This window comes from Gracilinanus agilis, chromosome 1 (assembly GCF_016433145.1).
Source record: "Gracilinanus agilis isolate LMUSP501 chromosome 1, AgileGrace, whole genome shotgun sequence".
NCBI lineage: Eukaryota > Metazoa > Chordata > Mammalia > Didelphimorphia > Didelphidae > Gracilinanus > Gracilinanus agilis.
Genome location: NC_058130.1, coordinates 635670770 through 635683945, shown reverse-complemented (window position 1 = coordinate 635683945; position 13176 = coordinate 635670770). Strand labels below are relative to the sequence as shown.

Below are 13176 nucleotides of genomic sequence, written 5' to 3'. Positions count from 1 at the left end.
CTCCCCTTCTAGGCTCAAGTCAAATGCTACGTTCTTCAATTCTCCCAACTATTGGCATCTCAACTCTTTTGAAATCACATTCTATTTATTTTAACTATGTTCTCTTAATTTATGCACAAAATTGTTCTATCCCTCCAAGAGAGTGTCAGGCCCTTGAGATGAGAGACCATATCACATAACATTTGTGTCCATTGTTTCTAGTAGAGTTTCTGGCACATTGCTCGTGGACCAACTTTTACACCCTGGGATAGTTTGGCGTGTCTGGTCTAAATGATATACTTGTGCTAATAATAGGAATGTTTCTTTATGATAGCCTCAAAGTTTGGTTAACACATATACACAGAAGGAATGAAAAGAATGTGACCCTATATTTATTTTTTAAGATAGCTTATTCTATTTTTAGATGTAAAAGGTTATCATAAGGCTTAAAGCCAAAAACACGATTGCAATCTACAGTGTCACAAGTAGAATTTGAGTCATTAAAAAAAACTAACAACAACAACAATTTAAACACATGTAGTACATGGTTGGTGAAATCTACTTTTCAAATAAAAAATAGCTGGCTTGTTTGTATATGTGTGAGGAGAAAGGAGTAGTCATTTGCTCTTACAGTGTAACAGAGAAAATACTCAAAGTCTGCTCTTTGCTAACTAAGTCTTAATCTGCATTTTCTCTATAACAATAGTTATGAATTGTTTGTAGCTACAAAATACTTTTTTTTAAAAAGTCTTTACCTTCTGCCTTGGAATCCATATTGAGTATTAGCCAAAGGCAGGGCGAATGGTAAGGACTAGTCAATTGGGGTTAAGTGACTTGCCCAGAGTCACACAGCTAAGAAGTGTTTGAGGCCAGATTTGAACCTAGGGCCTCCTGTTTCCAGGCTTGGCTCTCAGATTCATTGAGCCACCTCACTATCCCTAGAAATACTTTTCAAAATGATAATGGAATGTAAGTTCCTTGAGGGCTGGAGTCAACATGGTGAAAATTTTTTTCTTAACCTCTCTACTACTTCTCACAGTGCCATATACTTAATAGGGAATAGAAAGGGAACAAGAATGAAACAAAAATTTATTAAGCCTCTATTATGTGCCATGACTTTACTAAGCAATTAAAAAAACCTTATTTGAGCCTCATAATACCCCTAAAATGTTATTAGTGTATTATTATTATCTCCATTTTATGGTTGAAGAAACTCAGGCAGATATAGATTAAGAGACTTGCCCAGGGTCTCATAGCTAGTAAGGGTCTGAAGCCAAATTTTAACTTAAATTTTCTTGACTCCAAGCTGATCTACTGAGTCAACAATAAAAGAATACAAGCTACTTGAGAGCAGGGACTGATGGGTTTTTTCCCTCGTCATTACCTCTGTGGTTGCTCATCGTACCTGTATATGGTGGTCAATTAAATGTTTTTCAAATTGAATTGAAATAATATTTCAAAATCAACCAGTGACAGTAGAGACTTGGCTTTTGGAGGGAAGGTTGCCTATTTCTCTTTCCAAATATCCTCCACTCCCCCATTTAGAGACAAGATCTGGAAATAAGCTCATTTGACAAAATTCAGATAAGCTGAAACATGAGACTCAATCTGATCTCCCAGCTGTTACCGTTACTTGATCCTATGTTGTTACATGCAGGATGTGAGAATACTATAGCAACCAAACCAGTTTATTGAGCAAAGCAAACATCAATGAACAACTTTCATGCCATGATGAAGACAAGGTGGTAGGAGGCTTAAATGCTCTCACAGAGCTGCACTTTCTATTCTCTCTTACATCTTCTGTTTGGGGTGGGGTGGGGGAGAAGAAGGGAGTTAATATTACAGGAAGTTTTCTTTTCTACAAAAACACTTTCTTCCTCCAGGTCACTGGAGGAGGAAAGACAGAAGGATGAGTATCAATGCCTCCAAATCTCTGGTGAACCATACTGGACCTCTTCCTTTTGATTCTCTGGTCAAGTTTAATTTCTTAGCTTGGCCACAAGTTTAAAGTGCAAAATCATTATCATAAAATATTACACAAATTTATCTCAATTGGTTCATATGCTTTTATTTTCCATTAATGTTCTTAACTCATAGATTGAGAGCAAATAGGGACCTCAGAGACCTTTTGGTCCAAAGACTCTTATTATACAGATGATAATGGATAATAAAAAATAATAATTAATAATAATAGCTAACATTCACATAGGGCTTACTATGTGCCAGGTACTGTGCCAAGTACTATATAATTATTATCTCATTTAATCCTCACAACAATTGTGGGAGGTATATGCTATTATTATCCCTTTTTTACAGACAAGGAAACTGATGTCCTCCAAGATTAAGTGACTTGTCCATAGTCATACGAATTGTAGATGGCTGAGTAGATAGAGTTCTGGGTCTGGAGTCAGGAAGACCTAAATTCAAATCCCATCTCAGATACTTACTAGTTATGTGACCTTAAGCAAGGCATTTAACCTCTTTTTCCCTCAGTTTCCTCATCTGTAAAATAGGGATAATAATAGCACCTACTTCCAAATGTGTCTCAAGGATCAAACAAGATAATACTTATAAAGCATTTCACACAGTTCCTGGCACGTAGCTAGGACTATATAAAAACTATTATTAATAGTAGTATTAGTATTTCAGAGGCCATACCTGAACCCACAACTTCCTGCTAGAGCTATATGAACTATACAACTTGGCACAAAAGGAGAAAAAAAATCCCAACACAATAAAAAAAACACCCATGATCCTCCAGGACCAAATATAAAATCCTCTATCCAGGTACTAAAAATCCTTTATTACCTGGACCTTTCTAAACTGAGAATTTCCTTACATTTTATACCTTCTATATACTCTGTATCTCATGACTGTGTCTTTTCACAAGCTGTCTCCTGTACCTGAAATTGTCTCCTTCTTGACCTCCACTTCCTGGTGTTTTTTAACCTCCTTTAAGCCTCAGCTCAAATCCCACCTTCTGCAAGAGCCCCAGTCACCCCACTCTCTCCCAATGCCAATGTCTCCCTCCGAGATTTACACTGTCTGCACTATCACACTCAGTTTCTATTTATACTGTATATATCTTGTATGCATTTTTATATTATATATTTTTATATTATATTATCATCATCATGATATTATTAGAATATGATGATATATGATATGACATGATATAATTAATATAATATAACATATCAATACATAATTATTTAGATGCTGTCTCCCCCATTAAAATGTAAGCTCCTTGAAGGCAGGGACCATGTTTTTGCTTTTCTTTGCATGCCTACCTCTTAGCTGAGCTCTGAGGGCTAGAACCTCAAGATAATGGGATCTAAGTTATGGGGAGGTTTTCAGCAGATTTTCCCAAGTTTCCTCAATGCTCCTCAAACCACAAGGTTCAGGTAGCTGCTTAAACCAAGAATGTGCAGGTTCACTTCTGGCATTTCCATCTGGTCATACTGGAACATTCCTTTGGTATTTCAAAAGTTGTGATTGTACAATTCACTTCAACTTTACATTTCTATTTTCCGAGTTGAGCAGTCTTACCAGGTACTCCAGCTTGGATCCAGTAGTTAATGTCAGTTCCCTCTCCATTCCCCAAAACTTGGGTGACATTTATGGGTTGTAGCAGGTTCATGACTTCCTTTATAATAGCCCGGGCTTTATCGCTTCCAGTAAATCCTACACCTGTGGGCATGAAATTGCCCAAGTCAGACTCCATTACCAGGCTGAAGTTAGAGATGTTGACCTAAATACAAGAGGAGAAAACAGTTTAATTCACATCCATTCACTTCATCAATTTTCTCTTGAGAATGTGCTACAATAACACCAATTATTTATTCATTTGTTCCCACAATGAGAAGTATTTTGACTCAGAAGAGTTAAGTATCAGAGGATCACATAGTAAGTAGAGAAAAGCAGCCTGTCGTCTAGAAACATTAGCAGATGCCTACTCCACACAATTAAACATTAATGAGGTGCCTACTATATGCATGGCAATGAGCTTAGTTCTGGAGTTATAAATACAAAAAAGAAATATCATCTTGTCTTTGAGGAGCTTTCTACTGCCCAGATTAGAAGTCTATCTGAAAGATAATTAAGGGGAGTAGAGGGCAGCTGGGTGGCTCAGTGGACTGAGAGCCAAGCCTAGAGATGGTAGGTCCTAAATTCCAATCTGATCTCAGACACTTCTTGGCTGTGTGACCCTGGGCAAGTCACTTACCCTTCTTCTGCCTTAGAACCAATGCATAGTATTGATTCTAAGGTGGAAAGTGAGGGTTATTTAAAAAAAAAGAAAGATAACAAAGATAATAAAGTACTGCCTGAAATAAAAATTGTAATGTGAATATATATTATACATAGCATATCTGATATTTAAATAGAGCTTTAAGGTTTGCAAAACACTTTCTGTATGTTCAATTTCATTTGAACCCTAGAAGATGAATCTGGTTTAGCATCCACAGTTAAAGATGAAGAAAGTGAGGCTGAGAGAGATAATGTGACTTGCTCAGGGTTTTATAGATAGTAAATGTCACACATAGGTGGGGACTGAATTCTGGATTCTTCCTTACACCAAGTTTAACACTCTATCTGTCTACATCTTCCTGTTTCTAAATCCAACATTCTATCTAATGAGATAATATGTATTCTATTTTACAAATCTTAAAGCACTAAGTAAACATTAACTATTATTGTTGTTATGCCACTCTACTGAGAGGGAAAAAAGCACAAGACTTAGAATCAAAAGACCTAGACTCAAATCTAGCTCCACGACTTCAGACCTCTGTGATGCTGAGCAAGTTTCTTCTCCTCTTCCCTGAGCCTGAATATCCTCAACAGCAAATCTAAAGAGTTGGTCTGGATCATATTGTGTGACTCAATGAACCTATTTGTACCAAAGATACATTCTCATGCTTTCCATTACTCTTGGGCTAGGAAATAAAAGATGTGTTCCAGGAGCCGTTTTCTTCACAGATCTCTGTAAGCTGAATATCCAGTCCCATTCGAAGCCTGGGTTCTTATATGTCTGGCAGGTTTGTTGTGCGTTTCTGATTTTGTTGTTCTCTCTGTTGAATCCCCAGAGTAGGAGGTAATAGTTCAAGGCCTCAAACACTAGTCTCCCTGGTGTAAAACTGCAGAGCCCCATTCCCAGGTGGCTGAGCCTGAGCAGCCCAAGTAGAAACTCTTTCTAAATAAAGTTAGCTAGGAAAGCACTCTGCTTTCAGTGGGAGAGCTTAAAATACAAGATACTCTCAGCAGGTTACAGAGCTCAAAGGCACCCAAGCCTTAAACTTGCTTGGCTTTTAAAATCCCACAAGTTTAAAGTCCTTTCACACTGTTAAACCCATCTGTTTGGCAGCATCCATCTGCCTCTCCATGTGATTCACTCTGGCTACTATCATTCTAAGATACAGTAAGATCAGTAATGGTATTCCTACCTTATAACTATAGTCACTGGGTAAATAACAAGTAGTAAATTAATAAGGGACCAGTGGGAAGAGCATTGGATCCAGCAAAGGAAAACCTGGGTTTGAATCCTGGTTCTATGCATGCAATTATGGTCAAATCATTTAAATTTTTCTGGACTTCATTCTCCTCATCTATAAAATGATGGAGGTAGACTAGATGACCTCTCAGGACACTTTCAATTCAAAATCTACAAGCCCAAGTAATCCTTATTCTGAATTATATAGTGAAATAGATTTTAGGTCAAAACACGAAGAATCTTCTTACAATTGGAGCCATCCAACAGGAACTGGCTCCTCTGTGAAGAAGTGAATTCCCAGTCACTATATATTTAAGAAGGCTGGATGACTACTTGTCAGAGATATTATAGAAGGGATTTATGCATTAAGGAGGGCATTATTCTAGTTAACCTCTCAAGCCCCTTATGATTCTTGAAAATCTATTATTTCCTCCAATCATTAACTCAACAATAATCTGAATAAACTTATCTTCTGAGCTACTGCTCAGTTCAGACAGTGAAACTAATAGCACTGAACTAGAAAGGAGGAGATTTGAATTCTGGTACTATCTATACCACTAACAAGCTGTGTGACATCTGTCAAGGCAATCTCTCTCTCTTTGCATCTCAGTTAACTTTTCTTAAAAAAAGGGAAGGAGTTAGACAAATTCATCTCTGAGGTTCCTTCTACACTAGTGTTTTAGGAATCTTTAATTTTGTCATTGTCGTTTAGTGATTTTTCAGTTGCATCTGACTCTTCACAACTTCATTTAGAGTTTTCTTAGCAAAAGTCCTGGAATCATTTGTCATTTCTTTTCTTTTTTTTTGCAGCTCATTTTGCAGATATGGAAACAGAGGCAAACAGGGTTAAATGAATTTTCCAGGGTCACACAACTAGCAACCAAGGCCAGATTTGAACTCAGGTCTTGGTTCCTGTCCCAGTGCTCTATTCACTGCATCATCTAGCTGCCCAGGTTATAAAAAAATTTCACATATGTCAACTTTTTTAGGTTAGATAAACGTTTCTACAAAATACTTCTGAGACTATGCATATTTTCTGATTGTAACAATCAAAGTTTACTTGAATCATAAAACCTAAGAAGGGATCTTCAAACATATGCAGCAGGTTATAGGGCAGCTAGGTGGCAGAACCCCTGGAGTGCTGGGCCTGGAGGCAGAAAGACTCACCTTCCTGAGTTCAAATCTGATCTCAGACACTTTGTAGCTCTATGACACTGGACAAGGCACTTAACCCTATTTGCCTCAGTTTCTTCATCTTTAAAGGGAACTAGAATAGTAAGGGGCAAACAACTTTGGTATCTTTGCCAAGAAAACCCCAAATGGGGGTCGAGAAGAATTGGAATAAAAATGATGATAGGAGTTTTTCCTTTTCCTGGTCCACAGAGAAATGGGCTGTTTTTATATACATAAAAGAACCCAAAGCTTTAAAATACAAAAGGTGACAAAAATAAGATGAACTCGAGCTGAGACAGGTTTTTAGAGTACTCCCTTTCCCACAGCATAATGATCACCCAGAGGAAGAGACCCAAGGCAAATGACATAGCATTGCTGTATTTTCTACCCTTTCTTGCTGCCTTCTAGTGTAGGAGGGAATTATTTACAAGAGGATAGTTATAAGAAGTCTTCTTTCATGCTGATATATCTACATGCTTATAAGTAATGGAGGAATAAAAATTTGGGGGAGATCATCAATGTTCTGGAGCCCAGAACAATAAGAAAGATCTTACTCATGTATTTACAGTAACAATAATTGAGAAGGCCCAGTTGAGCAATGGGCAAGAGCCCTTAGCCAGCCTTGCAGCATAGCAGAACAATTGCAATTAGCTATTTGGTATTTAAGGGAGTTTTCCCTTTTTGAAAAAAAAATATTACTCATTTTTGTTTTATTTTTACTTCAAAATCTCTCCTTCCTGCTACTCATTCCTGCACCCCCCCAAAAAATTGAGAAGGCAAAGAATATAATACTCATTACACATATGAAGTCATGAAAAACACATTTCCACATTAGATATGTTGAGGGATGTAAGACAAAGAAAGAGGAAAAATATGTTTCAGTCTATACTCTAAGTCCATCAGTTCTTTATCTGGAAGGGGATGTAATTTTTCATCTTGAGCCTTTTGGAGTTACGGTGAATTATTGTATTGATCAAAGTACATGTTTTTCACAGTTGATATTCTTTATAATAATGCTATTATTATGTTGATTATTCCTCTGGTTCTGCTCCCTTCACTTTTCATCAGTTTATACAAGTCTTGCCTAGTTTTTATGAAACTAGCTTTTTCCTTCCTTCCTTCCTTCCTTCCTTCCTTCCTTCCTTCCTTCCTTCCTTCCTTCCTTCCTTCCTTCTTTTCTTTCCTTATCTTCCATCTTGGAATCAATACTAAGTATTTTTCCAAAACAGAAGAGCAGTAAAGGATAGGGGTTAAGTGATTTGCCCAGAGTCATAGAACAGGGAAGCATCTGAGGCTAAATTTGAATCCAGAACCTTCCATCTCTAGGTCTGCCTCTCAATCTACTAAGCCACCTATATGTTCCTTCATCCTTTCTTATAATACAATAATATTTTCCGTCACAATCACAATCATATACTATAACATGAACTGTTACCTAATTGGCATCCTAAAAGAAGCTTTTTTCAGTGGCACTCAAGGCTATTTAAAAGGTTTTAAGCAATGGTTAGAAATGTCCCAGGCTACTGAAACTGTCTGACTATAAGCTACAAAGTCTTCTTTGGTTGAGGAAGTTTACTCACTATCAATTCCTTTCATCAAAAGAATCACATATCTGAACTTAAAAAAATAGCACCCTGACATTTATTTATGTAGGGCTTTAAAATTTGCAAAACATTTTGTATACATCTCATATAAAACACATAATGACCATGCCAAGTTGGCACTATAAATATTATCTCCATTTTATAGACTCTCAGAGGTGAAGCAACTGGTCCACCCAAGTAGAAAGAGTTGGAATTAGACTTTAGATTCTTGATTCCAAGCTGGGCATTCTTTCCACTGGACAATATTGCCTCTATCTAAATACCTATGAGATATTTTGAGTGATTTTCTGAGAATGAACATAATGACATAGTAGGGTTATGTTACTAAACATGACACCTCAACTTTAGCTACTGATGTTGCACTATGGTAATGTCATTAGAGTTAATAATGTGTGAGATTTGTGTTACATTCAGAACTCAAGTTCAGGCCTGATTTAACTAGCTTGGTGATGTCTGGTCAGCAAATCCTCCATGAAATTCTGCAATCCTCATCAGCTTTCCCTCCTTTGTCTCCCACAACACACACACATACACACACACACACAATCACAGCATAAAAACAAAAACAGAAATGTACTGCCATAAAGGAGGGCTTCCAACACTGATCCTGGAACTGCTCTTTAGGGGGAAGGAAAAACCCAATAGCCTAATTATCTACCATTTAGGTTAAAAGTGGAGACTAGTATAGAAGTGAACTGTTATGCTTTGACAGCTAAGTGCTAATGAGGCAGCTGGGTTCAATGGAGAGAGTCCTGGGATGACAATTTCCAGAGACCTTGTGTTCTACTTCTAGTTCAATAAATGACAAGTTGAGCTACCTTAGGGGAAGAGTTAATCCTTCCCTCTATATCACAGTTATTTAGCCTTGGCTTCTCCATCTGTAATCTGGGTTTTAATACCATTCTCAGAAGAAAAAAAATGAGAATGCCCAAACAAGACTTTTAGCTACTTAAATAACGTGTATGCCATCCATTCAAGGGGCAGTGAGGCGCAGTAGATAGAGAGTTGGCCACAGAGTCAAAAAGATCTGGCCACTCTTATCTACTGACAATCTTCTCCACTGACCCTTTGTGATGGTTAATTTCAGTTTTGTGACTTACAACAAGACAACACCACCAAAAGAATATTGGTTATTAAAATATTTTTAAAGGGAAATTCAAATTAATTAAAATTTCACAGTCAATCCAGCCTACTCTCTTCTTCTTTTCCCATTCTTGGTCCAATTCACTGACCATTTGCAGCGCCTGCCATCTATATCTATATCTTTATCTATATCTATATCTATATGTGTCCCAAGCAATCTTCTAGGATTCTAAGCTACAAAGGAGATACTAGTCTGAACTGGCAGAGGTAATTTGCCCATTGGTAGTTCCCTATATTAATAAAATCACAGATCCAATTTAAAAAAAGCCAACCAAGTCTCAAAATTATATAAGATTTCTTGAAAGACATAACAAATAATAATAAATAAGCTTTTCAACCTCCCTCTAACAACAAAGGAGGCATATGCTCCTCAAAGCTTTTTACTACTATCATGAAGGAGACCCAAATCAGAGTTCAAAGGGAAGAAGACTCTCTTACATGTGGAAGGGGGGAGGTCTTTTGGAATTTTCTTTTTTATGGATGGAATTATGCTGATTGCATCTAACCTGGGTACACAACACAGACTCCTAGGTTAGATCCATAATTATACTAAAGAGTTCTGTTTTTCTACAAGGGGAAAAGAAGTAGATGAAGAATCCCTATTTTTTGGTTGGATGGGAATCTACAGAATTCATCTGTCAGCACACATATGCAGACACACAGATATAAACATAAATGTCAGGTATTGCAAATGGTCAATAAGTTGGGTCCAGAATCCCAAAAGAATAAGAAGGCAGGCTGGATTGGCTTTGGGAAACTGTAAAGTTCTATTAATTAATTCATATTTCTTTTAATACCAATATTCTTCTGGCAGGGTTGTCTGGTTGCAAGTCATAGAACTGAAATTAACAATCATAAAAGGTCAATGGAGAAGTGCAGAAGGGATGTGAGCAGGCTCCAATACATTTCAAACATGGAATTATAAAGTAAGAGCCATATAAAGGATGCCACTAAAGAAATCTATGAGTGAAAAAGAATATGGACTGGTCATATGGTCAGAGGGAAGGGATAACAAATGGAAGTTCCTTATACCAATGAAGTCACAGGTCCAGTCCCCCTTTCTGTCTAAAACATTATTTAATTGGTACTCTGTGGTACAGTTATATAAGCATAAGTTCTGATCCCTCAAAAAAAACCCTTTAGGAATAGTTCTAATACCATTAGGTTAATAGGGAAATAAGTAAATATCCACTGGGGAAGGAGGTAGAAGGAGGGCTTTTGTTGTCCCTTGCCCCAATCCTCAAAGTGATTTGTTTAAGTGAAGGAAATAAGAAAAGGAGCAAGCCAACTTCCCTTGTTGACCAAACATTTCCTGCTGGCGAGAAATAAAGAGCCGATGAGAAATAAAGAAATAAAGAGTCTAACATAATAAAACTTGGTCTTGCTGTGAGTTAGTCAGTACACATAGATAGCAATACACCAGAGCTCTAGGGCCATTAGGAAAAGAAGTGCTTGATTTTACTCATGCTAAATTTTATAAGTTGCTACTAAAATGATGGCAGTCTCCCATTGTTTTCTATTTATATATAAATGTTCACATATGTTTTCAATAAAAAACCTAAAAAAACAAACCACCCACAGTACAGGACATTGCCTTTTCTCCTCATTTACAGAGTCACTATCTAATTGTTAGCACATGGACAGGAGGCCAGAAAAACAAAATGTCTTTGCACAGAAAATTGGGGATGAGCAAACCAGGTCACTGAGATGTTAGGAATATCGGCTTCTCTAGAATGTCTTCACCAACATCCTTGTCCCTTAAACTATGATGAGTAATTAGGGACATACCTAGTATGGCTCTGGAGAGCAGAGCACCATGGGCTCCAACAGAAGCAGCCTGGGTTCATTCATGTAGCCCATTTTAGAATAGACTCAGAGAACATCAGAGAGGGAAGAGCCCTTGGAGATCAGATCATCCCACATAACTCAATATTCTGGGTGTTGGACTAAACATATTTTATGTAACTGAATATTTTATTTCTTCCTGGAACCGGGCTGAGTTTGCCACTGCTGAATGAAACAAGCTGAGGCTGGATTTGTTCCGGTGGGTAGTTTTTGACAAAATTAATAGATATACAGAGGTGTAGGATGGACCCCGGATCAGCTATTAGTTCAGCTGCTCTCTATGTCCATTTAAAATCTGCATTTTAAGCCAGGACACTAATTAAGAGCTGGTGAAATTGTAATTCATTGCCTTCATTTTACCCCAGTCTGCTGGGCAGTTACTGCAATGGTTAGCATTCTCTATGATGATTAGTGGGAAATCTTCCACAAGCTAAGATAAAAAACTGTGACCTGGGCTTGCCACAGAGTCAAGTCCCTTAAATTTTTCTTTGTCTCTTCGGGTCAGATAACTGGTTCCCCAGAGAATTTGGTAACCATATTAATATTATATTTATAATCTTATATATTAATATTATATTATATATACTAGGTGTAGTATACATAATATAATATATGTATTAATATTTATATAATATAACTAATATGAATAGTCTTGTTTTAAAAATGGAATACCATATTAAATCAATGAAGTACCCTTAAAATAAATATTGGCTCAAGGGATAGGATGATGGACTTGGAGCCAGGAAGACCTGAGTTCAAATTCTGCCACAGACATTTCTTGGTTGTATTACACTGGGCAAGTCACTTAACCTCTCTCAGACATAGTTTCCTCTTCTGTAAAATGGGATAATAAAACATCTACCTCTCAGTATTGTTGCGAGAACCAAATACGTTAATATCTGTAAGATGCTTTTCAAACTTGAAGAGCTATAGAAAAGCTAATTGTTATTATTATTATTATTACTACTACTAGTAGTATTTATTAGGCTCTAGAAAATGCTTACTTGTGTTTTTAAAGGATTCTTATATATGAGTCCTATGAGTTGCAGAATTAGAATTTTCAATTGATTCTTCCTTTGGGGAGATTTTTTTTAAACCCTAGATTTTTCTTCTTTGTTTTAAAGTATTTATTTCATTGTATACTAGCCAGGTTCCTCTGGTTCCATCCAAAGACAAGGGGATTCCTACTACCTTCCAGTTAATCCTGACTTCATCTGGTCACTTGAGAATGAAACATCAGTCTCAAACAGGCCAACAAAATTCATTGGCTTGGCCTTAAGAAACAAACATGTTACAGACATCAGCGATGTTTGGTCAGGTGTCTGCCTCAAGTTGAGTTTCCAAAGGCATACTTTCACACGGTAAGTGTGCTGAGTCACCACACATCATCTTTTCCATCTGCAACTGTGACCCTGGAATTCCCAGTTCAAATGAGAGAAGTGGAAGGGAGGAAGAGTGAGAGAATTAGCAATCTGTGCTTCTTCTCAGAGGTTGAGTAATGTTTCTTTGTTTTGCAACAAGTTATCTCCCTGCCAGACAAAGCCAAGAATAGTGTTTCCCTCCATGGCTAGCTGCTGAGATACTTATACCCTGTGGCTCAGCATTTGATTCTCTGACACAGTCTCCAGTGCTCAGCTTTGAACCTTGGTCCTGCTTACAAAGAGGCAGGAAAAAAAAGCATGATGACAAAGTGGAGAGCTGTAAGTTATTTTTATTTGACAGCTAACCTGGTTTTAGCTTGGGATAATGGGCGGTCATGGTGCTATTTGTTACATGAGGGCTGAAACTGAAGACATCTATTGAGATGCAAGATCGGTCTTCGTTCCAGACAGGAGAGGAGAATGGGTGATTTCTTGAGTTCTCTTTCCAGTATTGGTATTCTAGGTATATATACAGAGATCTGATGCCTGCCTATGTGTGACAAATTTGTGTTGACCAGCAATT

The 13176-nt window shown here is 37.3% G+C and overlaps 1 protein-coding gene across 1 annotated transcript in view; it reads right to left on the bottom strand.

Moving 5' to 3' along the window:
* CPQ (carboxypeptidase Q) overlaps positions 1 to 13176 on the bottom strand; it is a 552420-nt gene that overhangs the window by 93565 nt on the left and 445679 nt on the right. Inside the window, 3 exon segments of the mRNA XM_044668507.1 lie at positions 3529 to 3730; positions 5233 to 5277; positions 11683 to 11718. Coding sequence (XP_044524442.1) covers positions 3529 to 3730; positions 5233 to 5277; positions 11683 to 11718 — 283 coding nt within the window.